The 18508-nt window shown below is 33.5% G+C and overlaps 1 protein-coding gene across 4 annotated transcripts in view; it reads right to left on the reverse strand.

Annotated features, from left to right (window-relative positions):
- The window catches only part of LOC140450239 (serine/threonine-protein phosphatase 4 regulatory subunit 4-like), a 76247-nt gene that overhangs the window by 2648 nt on the left and 55091 nt on the right, over positions 1-18508 (reverse strand). For 3 of the 4 annotated variants that reach the window (XM_072543755.1, XM_072543754.1, XM_072543756.1), the window contains one exon: positions 15170-15886. The exons of the other annotated variant lie outside the window; for it this stretch is intronic. In XM_072543755.1, coding sequence (XP_072399856.1) covers positions 15170-15886 — 717 coding nt within the window. The remainder of the gene's footprint in view (positions 1-15169; positions 15887-18508) is intronic. 4 annotated transcript variants of the gene reach the window in all.

Consider the following 18508-nt stretch of genomic DNA (forward strand, 5'->3'; position numbering starts at 1 on the left):
TTATGTAATAAATAATAAATTAATTTAGGTAGTTTGCCTGTTACTAAACTTATTGACATAACATACAGTCAACAGTTTGTGTTCTGTAAATAATTTAAGTATAAAATTACAGTAGATGCATTCCAATGTTCCCTGTGCCAATACCCTAACTTTAAATAGCGTTCAACATTTTGGACATTAACTCAATCCTCTCTCTAGTTATTAAATTTATTAGATACGGTTTTTTGTTGTTAATAATAAAAATAATACCTATCTAAAAACTTTATACATTTTTGAACGTTATTTTTTACGTTTTACGTTTTATTTAAATTTACTGAAATTCCGTTATCTGTGATGGCAACAACGAATTGATTCACGAACCATTGTGTCCAGTCTGAACACAGGTTTACATTGGGAAAAAAAGTGTACCAGTTTTATATGACGGGAAGTGTACATTGTTATAAAAAAGGGCAAATCATAGAACAGGTAACTTTACAAAATATTTGGTAGCAAATATCAACAGCGATTCGAATCGAATACCTCGACAAGTGAACATTGTTCGCTGCTGTGTTTAAAAGCTGTGAAAATACATCTAGGAAAATGCTGGTTTATGAAAGCGAGAACTTCCAGACCAAAATGCGCACGAGCGCCGTCCTGCTTCAAAATGATGTTTCGTTCTTCAAATCTGTCATCTTCATTCAAAGTGCACGTAATTCTTGTAAAAGATACAAGTACCTTGGAAAACTAAACAATTTTTTTCTGATAATGGAACAAATTATGCTGGGGCAACTAAAGAATTATCAAAATCAGGTGAATTTTTACGGGTCAACAATTGGGAAATAAGCGAACGGTCGACTGTCGAAGGTATTCAATGGACATTTATTCCTCCGTACTCTTCTCATATGGGTGGAATATGGGAGGCAGGGGTAAAAACGGTGAAATTTCACTTGTATCGTGTCTTAAAAAATATTAAATTAACGTTCGAAGAATTTTATACGATTGTTTAACAGATAGAAGCAATTCTAAATTTCCGACCATTGTTCCCTTTACCCTTTGATCCGAATGACTTTAATCCATTCACTCTAGCACACTTCTTGGTTGGCAGATCGTTACACGCCATACCACATCCACGAGTTAGTAACATACCTGACAAGAGATTATCTCGATATCAATACCTTGAAAGGCTTCACCAGCACTTTTGAGAAAGGTGGAGCAAGGGGTATATTAGCGAGTTATCGCAGCGTTCAAAATGGAAATCAACACAATCTCAGTTGACCGTTGGAAATATAGTTATAATAAAAGAAGATGTTGTTCCTCCCATGAGTTGGATATTGGGCAAGGTAATTGAGATTCACCGTGGTAGACGCTCGAATTGCTACCATTAAGACGAATACAGGAAATATCAAGCGTTCATTTTCAAAAATATGTCCACTTCCTGTTAACAATGATGTTTAAAGTATTCCATACGTCCGCGTCTGTCCCAATGTGGCCGGGATGTTCAAAAACTAAGTGCGGTCTAAGGCGCAATCTTGATGACAAGGGTCAGCGCGCATTCAATCCCATGAGAATCTGCCGCGAAGGAAGCGGTAGTTTTGTAATACATATATTTTTTCTATCGTCAATTCAATGTTCAAGTTAATAAAGTGCATCTAAAAAATTTAAAATAATAACTAACACAGTCCACTCTATAATCACTAACAGTAACGTTATTTAGAAAACGCATTGTTTTACATGATAAACTCAAAAATATTTCAAAATATTTTGAGGTTTTTTAAATGCGCGTACTTTGAGGTGGTATCACAAATGTAACGGCTGAGAGACAATAATACACACACAGAAAAGACGAGGTCAGAACTGTAATATTTTTGCTTTTTGTAGGATCTAATAGAGCACTGAACTTGAAAAAGCTTGCAGCCAATCCAGATCGGGTGTATAAACTTCTTGATGAACTGGCGTCAGACTTTGAAATAGAAAGCGATAAAGACGATGAATTGTTTGCCCTTCGAATGACTCTTTATAGGGAGATAAATAGTTGGAAAGCATGTATTTAGGGCCAATGTAACAAATAACAATAGAGCGCCAATGTAACAAAAAACAAATGAATTAAGGAAGGTTGTCTTCATGCACCACTAAGGATCAACTATAAAATATACCTTGATACACTAAAGAAACTACTAATCCTCACAAAGAAAGAGAAAATATCAGTATGATAAACATAGGAAAATGTAAAATATGAATCTGAAATATAACACAAAATTTAAATGTAGAAAAAATATAACCAAATTGAAATATAAAAATATAACTAAATTGAAGGCTGGCTAGCGGACTGTACCGGAGAGTGACTACTTGACACTCAAAAGAGTTTTTTTTTTTTTTTTTTTTTCGTGGAATTTATGGCTTTGGCGAGAACCAATTAGCCAGACTATGTTAGATTGAATCATTAATTTGTGCATGATGTATTCATTTGTTTTGTTAGTAATATATAAAATGTGTAAGGTGTTTATATATATATATATTTTTTTTTTTTTTTTTATTTTTTTTTTATTTTTATTTTTTTTTTATTTATTTTTTTTTTCCGCGCTAGGGCGTCAACCCGGTTCATCCCCTCGGAGGTTTCAGCCCTCTTTGTGTGCTTTACGTTTAGTTTCTTTCGCAGAATTGTATACAAAATTGGTTAGTAATTTTACAGTTTTAGTTTACAGTTTATGATGTGTTGATGAAGTACATAAAAGATATCATTATTTCCTGAAAAAATAATACAATTTAGGTCTATTGGAAGGTTTATCTTGTAGTGAATTAAGTTTTTGTATAGTTGATTAATGTTTACATTATTTATTGGACATTCAAGTAAAACATGTACTAATGTACCCATTTTACCACAACTACACATTGGATCGTCTGTAATTTTCATTTTGTGCTTATAATAAGGTGTTAGTGCATGATTAGCACGTACTCGATTTATTGTGGCAACAAAGTTTCTGTTTGGTATTTTGTGAAACCATGGTTTTCTGGGAATTCTTTGCTGGTGTTTACAAAAGTTTGTTCCGGTTGTTGAAGCGTTGTGTAGGTTTTGCCACATCTCATTTATTTTGTTTCTTTGGTTTAAGAATAGGTCGGACGGGGGTAGTTTAAGATTTAGTTCTTCTCCTGATGTTGGGGCTGTTTTTGCTAAGGTATCTACTATTTCATTACCTGTTATACCTGCGTGTCCCTTTACCCATAGATATATGACGACTTTATTCTTGATGTGTATCTCATTATGTAAATACAGGATATTTGCTTCAATATGATTAACTGATCTATTTATGTTTACTTTTTTAAGTTTATCTACTGCACTTTTGCTGTCCGTACATATTATGAATTTGTCGTGGTTAGAGCCGAGTATGTATTTCATAGCTTGCACAATTGCTGTTAATTCTGCAGTGTATATGGAAGCTTCCTTTGGCAGAATAAATTTTTTGTCAGTATTTTCTTCCACATGGTAAAAGGCACAGCTGGTATATTCTTTTGACTTTGATCCATCAGTGAATATAGAATCATAGTTTGGCCAGTATTTGTTTTTTGTTTCGTTAAACTTTGATTGATTGAAACTTGCTACTTCTTGACTTTCAAAATAATAGGTTCTAATTTCCTGTGAAAAAATTTGTTCTGGCGAGTAAATTAGAACCGGGGGGAGTTGGTTGGAATAAAGTATATCTGTAATGTCAAGTATTTCTGAGAAAGTTTCTACTATGAGGGGGGTTTTCTTGAAGTGCCAGTATCTATGGGTCAAAACTTGAACTGTTAGTGATTGTATACTATTGAGGTAAGAAGTTTTTTTGGAAATGGTTTTTATCACAAATTTTCTGCTCAATAGTTGTCTTCTTAGTTTAAGAGGAGGTTCCACAGCTTCAGCTTGCATAATATTTATGGGTGTTGACTTAAGATATCCCAGGCAAACTCTTAAGCATTTATTTTGTTGTATCTCGATTTTATTTAGATGTGTATCTGCTGCTGTTCCATAGAGTTGACTTCCATAATCCATTATTGATCGTACCATTGTTTTGTAGAAAAGTAAAGCCGTATTTGGATCTGCTCCCCACTTTGCCCTACAAAACGCTCTTAAAATATTTATAGAATTACTTGTTTTTTTGATGATTTGGTGGATACAGTCCTTCCATAATAGTTTTCTATCTAGATGTAGGCCAAGATATTTTACAGAGTTGCTAATACGGAGTTTATATTTTCCTATTGTTAATGGTCTTTGATAGTTGTTTCTATTTCTAGAGAAAATACATATATTGGTTTTGGACTCGGATATGGAAAGTCCCATGTTGTCTAGGCATTTTTGGATTTCTATAAATTCAGTGTTGATATTTTCTATACATTTGTCCTCTGATTTGTTACTGGTGTAAATAACAACATCATCGGCGTATTGAATAATTTTGGACTTACGTGATATAACATTTTCTATGTCCATTGTGTACAGGCTGTAGAGGATTGGGCTCAAGATACTACCTTGTGGTAATCCAGATCTACATATTCTTGATTCCGAAACTTCTTTATTTATCTTTAAGGAAACTGATCGACTAGAGTAAGCTGATTTTATGAAGTTGGCAAAGGAGGTTGGTAGACCAATATTGATAAGTTTCTCTTCTAGTATATTTATTTGAACATTATCATATGCTGAAGTGATATCCAAAAATGTAGCCAAAGTGTTGTATTTGTGTGTGAATCCTAGATAGATGTCATTTACTAGTATCGTTAGGGGTTCTAAGGAAGATCTTCCCTTTCTAAAAGCATATTGTGAGTCAGGTAATATTTTTTCATTTTCTAGCCAATATTCAAGCCTGTTCTTTATCATTCTTTCCATGGTTTTAAATATACACGATGATAAAGCTATGGGTCTATATGAATCTGCATTTCCGTTCTGTTTTCCAGGTTTTTTGATAGGTACTACGATGTATTCTTTCCACATTGGTGGAAAAGGAATCTTTTTTATCCAAATCTGTAACACTTGCCGTGCTACAATAATATATACAAGGCCAGAATCGCTCGTTGTCGAAGAGAATTGGGCGTGAGTGACAAGTTGATGAATAGGCTCATCTACCGGAGATATTTGGGAATTACAGAAGAATCCTTGAGTCGGCTACAGGTAGGTACTTGACAGATAGATGGGGCTATTAGTTTTATTAAAAAAAATATAATCGAAATATATAATGAGTTTCTTTTAAATCTTTTGAAACGGTTACACAGCCCTCCCCACGATTTCAACTGGGTACCAGCGTGGAATCGGACTAGGCATGGTGGCACACCATACTAACCTTTTCAAAAGTAGGAATAGATATACGGAGAGGTAAGACAAACAGAATGGACAAATATAGCTACAATCTGGATTCACAGAATCCTTCTTTCACAACTCACGTGGGAACAACTCAAAGATTTCAGAACAAAGCGAAACAGAACGCATAGAAATGACTCAACTATAAAAATGTAAACAAAAAAAAATTGCATTCTCACTCTCAAAATGCATAGGGTATTTCACCTATAACCAATATCATGAACAAAGCGGAATAAAACAAAACATATCTACAAATCATTATTTGAGACCAAATGCTCGCATTCAATCGAAACAATATAATTAAGATATTATTATTTGAAATTTCATAAGTAATATAAAGCAAAACATACTAGTGTTGTCACCAAGATACAAAACAGATAATTTACTGCGTAGTCGTTATGAGACCTAACACAATAAAACACAAAAAAAATAATGTTATCGTTTGTTCGGAAGCGTAGAGTCTTTCATCTATGACTTAATCCACGAATAACATAAGGTAATAACGCAGCGCGTCATTATAGACACATTTAGAAATACACAAATAAAAGGAAAGAGTTACTAATAGTTCAAAATTGGGTACATTAAAGTTCTACAAAGACAAGCCTTAATAAGTTTACTGGGAAAGGTAGACATCAGAATTTCTGTAAGACACATCTATATTTAGAAACAAAAAAAAGCTGATGTTTAGTTATTAGTATGACAACTAGAATTTGTGATAACTAACGTGTATCATCCGCCTATAATAGGGACAACATTGGTAGGTCAACTTCGGGTAGGGTCAACTTCGGGTAGGGTCAACTTCGGGTAGGGTCAACTTCGGGTAGGGTCTAAATAATTCTAGATTACATAACTAAACAGGTATTGGAGAACTAAAAAAAGTTTCCTGACGCGGGAGGCTGTTATTCTAGATTTATTACTGAAATACAATTATGAACGGCTTATCATTCCGACGAGTCAACTAGCGGGAATCCGCTTACTTCATCCCTAGCCTTCCTCAGTGTCTGGCCATTCAGGATGTTAGACAGCAATAATCTTTTCAAACATTATTTTGGGGGGTTTCGAATAGAGAGTCGAAATTCGAAGATCTCCACACTAAGAGTAAAACTTAGGCAAATGAACAGATACTATAATGAACTATCATTGGTAACTAGACAGAGGAATCTTGATATCTTTGGTATAGATACCAAAAAAATTACTTGGATTTATAAATCCGTAAAATAAGATAAATTGAATTTTGTATCCACTTGAAGACAACTAAAGGTATGTACAATTCATTGTAATATAAACTACCATAAGCATAAAAATATCACATTCTACCAAGGCATTCTAAAAATAAAATGAGATTAAAGTTTGCAAACACCCTTAAAATCAATATAGGTTCTTGGTCGGGGTAGCACAAACTCAAGATCTCGATCAATACAAACTAGAGAGAGAATAATACCGAAGTAGAATAAGATAAATAAAAATAAAATTTATGTCGAAAAGAAATACGACATATATATATAGACATATTAAACACAATAAATGATCAATATTATAATAATAAAAAGTAAAACAGTTCAACGAACTGGGGTGCGAGCCAAACTGAGTTGCTCTGGAGATCGACGTGCGGAGTCTCCTACACTATTTCCAGAGGCTCGTCTCTTTGCGACAACATCTAAGATACACAAAATTATTAATTGGAATAGGGATAGGTCCACTAATCCACTTGACTATAGCAGGATGCTCCCTGACTAATAGTCAACACCACCGACATAAAACAAGGGTTGTCGAGACAGCTCAAAAAAATTGAAACGTGTCAACTTCCTGAAGGGAAAGAAGTACTAGGGGACAGATTTGCCAAAGCAAAGTTGTATTCAATGTACTAAGTACTAGGGTATCAGTGCTGTACTGACCCCACGCCAAAAAAAAATTGGAAAGGAAACGAATCCTCTCCAGGATAAAGTTCGCGTTAGCGCAACTCTTCCTGTACACGGGCCACGGAGGGGTTGAATAGTCGCTGGAGTAGGTAGCAAAGATTAAGTACACAAAGGCGTAAAGGGAATCAACTAAAAAATTAAAAATTAAGAATGGACTGAACATTTAAGAAGAAAGGTATTAAAATTTTAAGAAAACCGATTTATTCGGTTTCAGACAAATCTGAATTATCCGACGAAATACTGACAGGTTGATAAGCTTCTAGGTCTGAATAAAACAAAAAAATAAACAAAAATCATGACATATTAACATGCAAAATCAAACTGGATGCTCGATTTGATGAATCGACATCAGGTACAGTTCGTTGGCTATTAGGCACAACGACCAATGGCAGATTTCTATAAACACGGCTCTAGCCTAACTAAAAGTGTGGAACAGACCAGTGTTAAAGTTTCTGGGAGCGAAAAGAGGGATGCTTCCAGCTCAACAAAGGCGGGTGGCCAACTAAGTAGCTTTAGCAAAATTCGCTATGGTTATCCACTAGGTAGACAACCTAAATAGCATCAAACAATAATAAAGTTGACTATGACAGTCAAGCAATGAATGAATTTCCAACAACTGGTTGAAAATTGAACTAACGCAAAAGAAGAAAGACAGGATGGCCAATAGTTCCATAAGAATATCCTCTGGGATTGATCACAGCGAAAAATTTCCAACAAGGAGACTCCCAAAAGGACAAAAGAAGAAAATAAATCCAAACCGTTAATACACAATCTTGGAGAAGAAGAAAGAAAAATGGGTATATGGCATACAAGCCACAATCGCTACACAAACAGTTCAGTCTAAGACTGATGTTTCCAAAAGAAACAAAAAAAGAATCGTAAGAGTCTTTCACGAAACAAAAACTTACGATAAGACTTAAAAGGAACGGAAGAATTATTACAATCTTCCCAAGAAATAGAAAAATATTACAGTCCATCGTCAATAATGAAAAAATCATGATGTTGGATGTAACACACCACAACAATAAAAAAAAGGTTGAACAGTAAAACATTTTTGACACCTAATTGAATCCAATATGGTCGTCATACAAATCACAAAGAAATGTTTACCATTCTTTAGCAGAACTCCAATAGAGTCAAAATAATATAAACTTTTAATTCTCAGTGGGTCATTTAACGGTAGTACCAGAACTATTTCAATTGTTAAACAAACGTGGTCTTAACGTCGACATAAAGATTAAAGATAAATTCACAATAGGCGGCAGCGGGTTGTTTCACCTCTGTATATACAAAGAGTCACAATAGACAACAGCAAACTACTTCAACCTCACTTGTACCATATCGTGAACACAAGATAATAAATGAAAGCTTTTGAGCCTTAGCCAAAAGTCTCAAAGCAAAAAGATATATGTGGTCTAATAAACTATTAGAACACCGCAAAAATGTCAACGACAAAAAAAAGAAAGCTGCTGGATATACCAGTAGTCTGACATCACACAAATAACTCAAGATACAATAATACAGGTCACGTGCCTGTACGTCCTACAGGACATCTCGAGAAAAAAAAGGTAAAACCACAAAATAAAAATAAGTTCCAGTACCAAAAACATACTTCTACTACATCTGACCACACAAAGACATAAAATTAACATAACAGAAGGAGAATAACAATATTTCCGCTCTATATGCTCAACAAAGACGCCTTAGGCAGAGAGAAACGAAGTCATATCATTACTTCCTTATACATGCAAAACAAAAGAACCATGGACTGTAAAATATAGAAAGCATTTTCCTTTTCAGGAAATAAAATTTTCTTTTCAAAGTACGAAAAAGTTAAACTATGAAAAAATAAATTTTTAAAATAAACGAAAAACAAATTAAAAAGAAAATTTAACAGATAACAGATATTATATCAAAAACACCCAAAAAAGTATTCTGCAAAAATCCAGATAACACATTTTAAAATTACGTAGGTTGGGACAGCCTGTATATAGGTATAATTCCCGGCTGTTTGCCGCAAATAAAAACCATGAATCAAGGTTAAGAAATAAAATTCACTTAATTGATTTTTCAAATAACGAATGCTAAAAGCCATTTCGTTTATTTAAAATAAACACATTGAGGAATATAATTATTATGATTCCTATAAACAAAAAGACTGAACTGCAAAGAAAATGAATTGAGGACTAGAATATAAAATTAAAATGCTTGAACATATAAGCCCGAATAAATTCAAGCTAAACACTTCAAAGAGATAAACAAAATTCATTTTTCACTTATGGAATGTTTACATAGACGAGTCTGTAAATACACAAATTAATATCGTTCGCATTAAGAATACCGACAAAAAGAAATTAAGCAGTGAATGTTTACATCACATCATTCCAAATACGTTTTATTTTGATCTCAGAAAGTAGACGGAAATATTTCTACGTAATTTTACGAAGACTAAAAACGAATACATATAAATACTTTGCAAAAAATTCTAAAATAGTAGCAGTGTTGATTTAATGAAAAATTGGATAAAACAAATACGCAATTTAAACAAAAAAATGGTTCAAAACATACAGACTTAATTAACCACATATACAGGGGGGTACAACACAACTAATAATATTGAAAAAAACTCTGAAGATACAGGAATATTCAAAAGCCCCACACGCTGGGCGACATTTTGTAACGAAGGTACAAATGGAGCAAATCTAATACATGCCCCACGTTGGGCGCCATTTATGTAACACTTGCCGTGCTACAATAATATATACAAGGCCAGAATCGCTCGTTGTCGAAGAGAATTGGGCGTGAGTGACAAGTTGATGAATAGGCTCATCTACCGGAGATATTTGGGAATTACAGAAGAATCCTTGAGTCGGCTACAGGTAGGTACTTGACAGATAGATGGGGCTATTAGTTTTATTAAAAAAAATATAATCGAAATATATATTGAGTTTCTTTTAAATCTTTTGAAACGGTTACAAATCGAATTGAACAATTCTAACAGGGCTTTCTTATGGCCTAAGGGCATTTTATGCAACATATTGTATGAAATGTTATCCGCCCCGGGAGATTTATTATTTGTTGATTTAATGCATTGTTCGAGTTCCCATAATTGAAATAGTGATTGTAGAAAAGAAGTGTTTCTATTTACAGTAGCTATTTGTTGAGTAATGTTGTTTTCAACCCATGGGGGTGAGATTTTTGTGTGGAATTCATTTATCCAGTCTTCTTTGGGGTTTATTGGGGGTTTATTTACTTGTTTTCGGTTTTTATATCGGTTTACTTTGTTCCACACTTCTTTAATTGGTGTATTTTGATTTAGATTTTGGCAATAATTAATCCAGCTTTTTTTCTTAGTTTCTTTGAAAGTTTTTTTAGCTACTGCATCAAGTCTTTTATATTCTGTTAGATTATTAAGATTTGGAGCATGTGTGTAGGTTAAGTAAGCTTGTTTTCTTGCTTTAGCAGCTATGTTACAGGTTTCATTCCACCAGTCCTTCGAACAATGATTTCTATTTTGTGTGTTTGATTTTTGTAAGGGAATTGCTTTGTTGGCAGCTTTGTTAATATTGTCGATAATGCCCATTAGTGATGATTTTGGTTCTGTAGCTTCAAGTGTAGCGGTGTATACATCCCAATTAGCAGCCTTGAGTCTCCATATGTTATGTTTTGTCTGTTTAATTTGCACAAGCGGGCTATTTCTTCCAAATTGTATGTGTATTGGTAAGTGGTTAGAGCCATAAGGTTCTTCTAAAGTAGACCACGTAATTAGGTGCGTCAGATCCTGTGTACAGAGGGTCAAGTCTACAGCTGACTTCTTATTGTTTGCTAATGTAGGTGATCCGTCGTTCAAAATTACTAGGTTGCATTGTTCGATAGCTTCCAAAAGAGTCTTGCCATAGATATCGTCATATCCATCATTCCAAGCCAAACTATGTGCGTTAAAGTCGCCCCCAATTATGAATGGTTTTGGAATTTGTTCCAAAAAGTTGATCCACTGTTGTAATGATATTCTAGTTCTCGGTTTAATGTATACTGAAACGAAGTAAATTTTTTTTTGTATAAATGGAAAATTAACCGAGATACAAGTATGCTCAAAGTTTATTGTAGTTGGAATTGAGACTTCTTGGTATATTAAGTCTGATTTTAATAAAATGGCTGAGCCGCCGTACCCGTCGTCCCGGTCACAGCGAATATTGTTGAGGCCTTTAAAATTATAATATTTTCCTGCTTTAAACCATGTTTCCGATAGAAGTGCAACGGAGTAGTTGCCCCTATCTAGTAGATATTCTAGGTTAGTTTTATTAGAAACTGCTGAACGGCAGTTCCATTGAAGAATATTTATTGAATGGTTGAGGTCTGAGAATGTGATGACGTGTTTCCATTTATAGTTAATTTGACTAAGTTTTCGAGTTCTTCCTTATTTATATTTATACTTTTTGTTACTAAAACTTTTGTGACAATTTCTATAACTAATTCTAATATTGAATTTATCATGCTTAGGTCTGAAGGAGATGCAACTGAATTGTTATTAATATTTCCTTTATAGTTAATACTGTCTAATATTCCTCCCTTAGGTAATTGAGATCTAGGGGAAGCTATAATTTCATTATGCAAAATTAATGTTGGATCTGGACTATTTGGTCTCTGTCTTTTAAATGTTCTAGAATTTGTATTATTTGAATTATTGTAAAATATGTTATTTGTTGACATTTGGTTAATTGAATTTGATGGGAGCTGGGTGGGTGTATAATTATTGGGATTTAATGGAGGGAAAGTTTTGAGGCAGGAAATGTTTGTAGTTTGTTCCGTATTAATGGTTGTTGCTTTTGCATAGGAGTTCCTGGGAAACTGTCTGTTGGCGTCTTGATAACTAATATTACTGGAAGACATAGCGTCTTTTACAAGTTTTTGACGTTGAAATTCCTGACACGCGCTCAAATTTGTAGTAAAATGATTCCCCGAACAACTAAAACATTTTGGAGTTATATCGGTCGTTTTACACTCTTTTGTGTTGTGTGATTCCTGACATTTTTCGCACCTAGCCCTGCTCTTACATTGTCCCCCTGTATGTCCAAATCTTAGACAATTAAAGCATAATAGCACCTTCTGTTTATATGGCTCGACTTCCTTTAGTACCTTGTTGATTGTTACATATTTTGGTAGTACCTGTGACCTAAAACTAACTACACATGTTTTTGTTGGAATATATTGGGTACCTTTTTCATCTACTTGCCTCCTATTTAATCTTTTGACTTGAATGACTTCAAATTTACAGTGTAAATCGTACATTTTGATTCTGTCTTTAACATACTCTACTGAAAATTCTGTGGAAATATCTCTTATTACGCCCTGTCTAACTACAAGAAACTTAGGAATGTATATGTCTAAATTATTTTTTGTAAATATTGCTTCATTTTTTTTAGATATGATATAGTTGGCCGATTTATAATCTTTAAATTTTATACGTATTTTATTTCTCCCTACTGCGTCAATGCTCACAATTTTTTCATCAATTTCTTTAAAATTTGTGATAATAATGTCACCTATCCTTAAAGCGTTTAACCTGCCTTTAAAATCGGGTGAATTATTTTCCAAATACACGTAATGAGGTCCCAAGTCGTTTTGTCGGTAAAGAAATTCCTCCCTTTTTGTTCCTACTTCTTTGTTTATGGTATTTGTTATTGAAGTGTGTACATTAGCAAAGTCATTATCGATAATGGGTTTATTATTAACAAGTTTTGTGGTACTTATCTGTATAACCGGAACCAGATTTTGAAATCCTAACAGCTCCTCGTTTGAAGATGATGCATGTTCTGTATCCATTTGGGTTTCTAAAACATTGTTATCGGAGGCATCGCCTCCGCTAACTGCACTCATAAGTTTTTAATGTCTTTCCGAATTTCGCTTTTTTATTTGGTGTAATTAATTTACTTTTAAAGTTCACGAAATATTTATTTATATAGCTAATTTATAAACACCGGTTTTAAAAACAAGCTTCTTTCTTACGCACGTCTAACTACCACGACGAATGAAAGCTGACTGATTTTAAATGTTAACATGCATTTTATTAAATGTACAGTTTCATCAACAATAATGTTATTTTAATATTCAATTTTATTTATGTGTATAATCTTTTAATTTCTGTAAGTATTGTAAATCTAAGTGTACGTCAGTGTTTTTGAAATGTTTGTTTTTTACAGTTACTCCCGATGAAGCTATTAAATAAATGGCGAAATATTGAGCTTTAGAAAAAACAAAGATTTTTTTTTAATATAGACCACATACCCGATATTTCCAACATATTATATATATATATATATATATATATATATATATATATATATATATATATATATATATATATTATATATATATATATATATTATATATATATATATATTATATATATATATATATATATATATATATATATATATATATATAACTATCAAAGGAGAAAGACAGTATTTTAGAAATCAAAATGGCTGATGGTTTTTATATTTTTTCCCTTTTTACTGTTAATTAGAGTGGCTATAAACCAAACGGTACACACACAAAAACAAACCAAATCTTTCTTCCAACTTCTCTTCTTCCCAAAAAAAAACAAAATTTAATATTCTCAAAAAAAAATTCCAGCATATCCCTGGCCGCCTACTTGTTTAAACCCACATGAGAAGTAATGTGGTCATTACAGGTCATTACCGGTCAGAGCAAGAGTCTCGAATCGGAAGAAGCATATATATAGTTTTCCTAAAATGCCGCCTGGACTCGCTGCTTAATACCAACTTAGAAATTAAAAATTACTAAGAGATATCTAATGAATATTAATTTTAAGATTTTATTTAAAAGTGGGGATTATTGAAGTGACGGACTCGTTAGAAGAAGTAGTAGTAACGATGAAGTGCCTAGAAACACCCGCCAAGAAAAGTCTACTCCAGCCCCAAAATGGATAAAGCAGCCATTTGAAGGTAAAGAAATTCCTTCTTTGTTGAAATAGCACTCGGAGAATTTATGATTTATGAAACAAAAAATGGTAAATCTAAATTATGAAGAGGATCATATGGATGAAACTGAAGAACTGTCTGCTAAGACGGTAAGGCATACGCCGCTATCTTGTGTGGATAAAATATTTGATGGATTTGATCACTGGTCAGTACATGAAGATCAGAAAAATCCTAATACTTGCCTAGAATCCTGCCAAAGCCAATCAAGTATCCAATTAATTAAGTGCAACAAATAATTGTTTGCAAAAAAATAAAAATTGAATTAAAAAGTTTCATATCAAGTAATTTTCTAATCTAAGACTAAACGTTTTAAGATATTTTTATTTGTTTTAATATTTGAGCTAGTATCATTTTGACTACCATATAATACAATCGTGAGCGTCCTTGAAGTCCTGTTTAATTTCTGTGACCATTTTAAATTATCGCCTTTAAGAAGTGCATTACAATAGCTCTGATTTATGGAGGTTTACTTTCGTCGACCACCTTTAGAATTTATAGGTGCAGATTTTTATCCTTACAAATTCGAACGACACTTTAAGTCGAGACAGCGTACTGTAATCGTCTCGAGTTTATCGGGAGTCCCCTTTTTCGTGCCTCGGCTGGTGTCGCGACGCGCAGGTATGACTCTACTCCCCTGGCTACAATTAATACACCATATTTCAATGTTGAGTGTTTGTTTCTTTGTACAGATAACAGCAATGAGTTAAGCCAGCTATTTTTCGGGATATTTAAATTAATTGCTAATTTATTCACAATCAAAATATTGCATTTTTCTTCGCTATTATTCTAATTCATTTAAGCAGCAACCTCTAGTTTTACACAAAACACTAATAATGTATTAATAAGAACACGGTAAAATTTCATCTGCAAATTCCAAAAAATGAGCAAAGACCGAAAGAAAGAAAGAATTTATAGAGAAATATTTTTTTATACAAAGCCATACTTACTTTATTAATACTGGTAAATTGGAAGTTTTGGGTGTACTAGGTTGTTTTATTGGTATTTTATCCTTAATACTGGTATTTATTGGCACATTCTCCTTAACTTCTTTGTTACCTAGACTACTTTTATTACCATTAATATTACAATCATTTGCATTTTTATCCTTAACTCTATCATTACTTTCAACATCATCAGTCTTTAAAGTTGGGATTTTTATTTTAGGTTTAATTTTATTTACAACTTCGGTTTTCTCGATTTTCGTTTTAATTTTCCTTATATTAGATTTGTCCGCTAAGTTTTTATTTACTACAGGAATTCTGCTTGTTTCGCTGCCACCAATATTCAAACTTCTACGCTTTAAATGCGTCGCAGAAGTGTTTTTTGGAATGTCACTAACGAAGAAGCAAGAATTTCTCTTATTTCGTTTCTTCACTCCTTCAGAGGATAACTTACTACCAGCCTTCTTCTCGATGTTTACTTTAACATCATCAGTGATATTCGTAGTAGATGTTTTCAGTTCTAATAAATCTTCATCGGACATATTTTCTATGTTAGTATTTTCAACTGAAACTGTAGATATTTCTTCTTCTTTATTCTGAGACGGATCTAATGAAAGAAGTGACAAGTTGTCCTCGATGGAAGTAAGAGAAGTAGTAGAAGCAGTGTCGGGAAGAGCTACGCCAGCATCTATGTAGAAATGTTGATCTAAGAAGCTCATTTCGCTGGAAAAAAAATTAAGCAGTAAGCCAGAAGTCTAGATATCAATTTGTAACAAAAACATGATAAAATGTTACTAAATATAATCAATTTTCAAAAAACTACAAACTGCGTACATCGTAGACAAAGATTGGAAAAAAAGTACTTCCAACTTATACCAGATTTTTATCCGAAAATGTAGCCATATATTTTCTCAAAATGTTATCTTAAAAAATCGTAAAAGATATATAATTTTATTTATAAATATGTTTATTATAATTAACATGTTAATGCTACTATGCAAATAATCGTAGCAGAAGGTCTAGCAACACGCAAAACAAGATCGGAAGGAGAAGTTGGACAGTGGGACATGATCTCTCCAAAATTATTTTATTCTTGCATTAGAAGATGTGTTCAAGAAGTTAAATTAGAAACAACGCGAAATTAAAATCTATGGCAGATTTTTAAGTCAATTGCTGATGACATAGTACGAGAACTATGTCATAAGCAACAATACAGAGGAATTATTTTGCATGCTTAAACAACTTAAACGACAATCTTGCAAAATCAGTATAAAAATGAATTTAAAATAAAAGTAATGAATATCAAAATATCACAAAAAGTCTTGATGGAAGTGAGATCGAAAGTGTCGAAAAGTATATATACCTAGTTCACACCATCACACTGGGAAAACAGAATAAAACAGCAGAGATCACTACAATAAATACACAATGAAGATGCATTAGGAATAAACAAACCAATACATTATGACTGTTACGAGGAGCACTCACAAATCATGATTTTAACAATGTATAAACGTACATATCTACCTCATAAACTAATGTACTGTAGAAGTGTATTAGTCTGTGTCCCCTTTCGTTCCTTTCTCCAAGTGCGTACTTTCCGGTTATATCTTGTGTGATTTCGGCAACAACTTTTGAGTGGAAGTCTCCCATAAATAGTAGCTTCATGTTTTTTTGTGCTTCGGAGAACTTGTTTAATTTGGCTGTAGAATTGCTCCACTTCTTCATCTGGTTTGTCAGTGCATAGACTTGTATTATATTAATATACAGTAATTTATTTTGCAGCTGTATCATCATGATGCGATCATTGAAAGGAACGAAATTTCGAATATACAGTTACGAATCTCTTCTTTGATAGACCCAGACTCCGTTACGTCTGGATCCTTCTGCCTTTGCCGAGTGGTATACAATGTATTCATTATTCTCAAATATGTTTTACCCTGGCCATTTCGTTTCGCAGATATCTAGGATGGAAATCGCTAGTCTGGCTGTTTATAGCCTAATATTTTGTAATTTCGTAGCTTCAAACATGGTTGTTATGTTTCACGTAGCTATCTTGTGGACTTCCACGACACGGGGTTTTCGTGGATTGACGACCTGTGAGGCCCCGTGGTCTGTGATCTTCCGGGAAACGGTGGCTAGATGACACTAAAGCAAAAGTGGGGAGAAACTGGCATCAAATAGCCCAAAACAGAGGAAAGTGAAGAACTCATTGGGAGACCTTTATCCACGAGTAGATGCAAATAGGCTGAAGAAAAATTAACAATAACCATTAAATTAAATAGATTAATCAATTAATATTGATTGATCAATTAATGATAATGGAAGAGGAAGAAGAAGAAAACCTGGAAGACTAAAGAGATGAGGTAAGGGGAACAGACGAGAGGGAAGAGCAACCACTAACGATTCTTGAAGTTAAAGATGCAGTTAAAAAACTAGCCACAAACAAATCACCCGGAATAGATAATCTCCCAGCTGAACTATATAAAGAAGGTGGCCATGATACCATAATGGCATTACAGCAACTTATAAAAGAAATATGAAATTCCATTCATTATGAACACAGAAATCCCTCCTCAATCATTGGAATATTGGAATACTTTGCACCATACACAGAAAAGGAGATATCTTTGAATGCTCTAACCACAGAGGAATTACGCTTCTAAATGCAGCGTATAAAATATTTCCACAGTATAATGTCATCGTATGGCACCATATGCAGATGGATAGTAGGAAAATACCAGGCTGGTTTTAGAGGTGGTAAATCGAAAATTCATCAGATTGCAACCCTGAAACAAATTTTGGAAAAAAACACTAGAATATAGCATTGATACTCATCATATATTTATAGACTATAAAGCAGCCTACGGCTCTGTGAATAGAAGAGAAATGTTCAAAGCAATGAAAGAGCTAGGAATACCAAATCAGTTAGTCAATTTAACAATTTAACTAACTTTTGAAAAAGTTGAATGTAGAGTACGAATTCAGGGGGAACTGTCTGAACTTTTTAAAACAAATAACGGGCTGCGCTAACGAGACCCTCTCTCCTGTATACTGTTCAATCTGGCTCTGGAAAAAGTAAATCGGATGTCACAAATCACAACCACTGGTTCTTCTTCTTCTTCAAGTTCCGCTCCTATCGGAGATTGGAAATTATTCTGGCAATTATAATTTTGTTGGTTACGCGCCTGAATAGTTCAATTGAACTGCATCCAAACCATTCACGGAGATTGCGTAACCACGAGATTTTACGTCTTCTTACGCTTCTTGTGTCTTTGACTTTACCCTGCATTATATTCCTTAGTAGTTCGTATTCTTCATCTCTCATGATGTGCCCCAAGTATT

This window comes from Diabrotica undecimpunctata, chromosome 9 (genome assembly GCF_040954645.1).
Source record: "Diabrotica undecimpunctata isolate CICGRU chromosome 9, icDiaUnde3, whole genome shotgun sequence".
Taxonomy (NCBI): domain Eukaryota; kingdom Metazoa; phylum Arthropoda; class Insecta; order Coleoptera; family Chrysomelidae; genus Diabrotica; species Diabrotica undecimpunctata.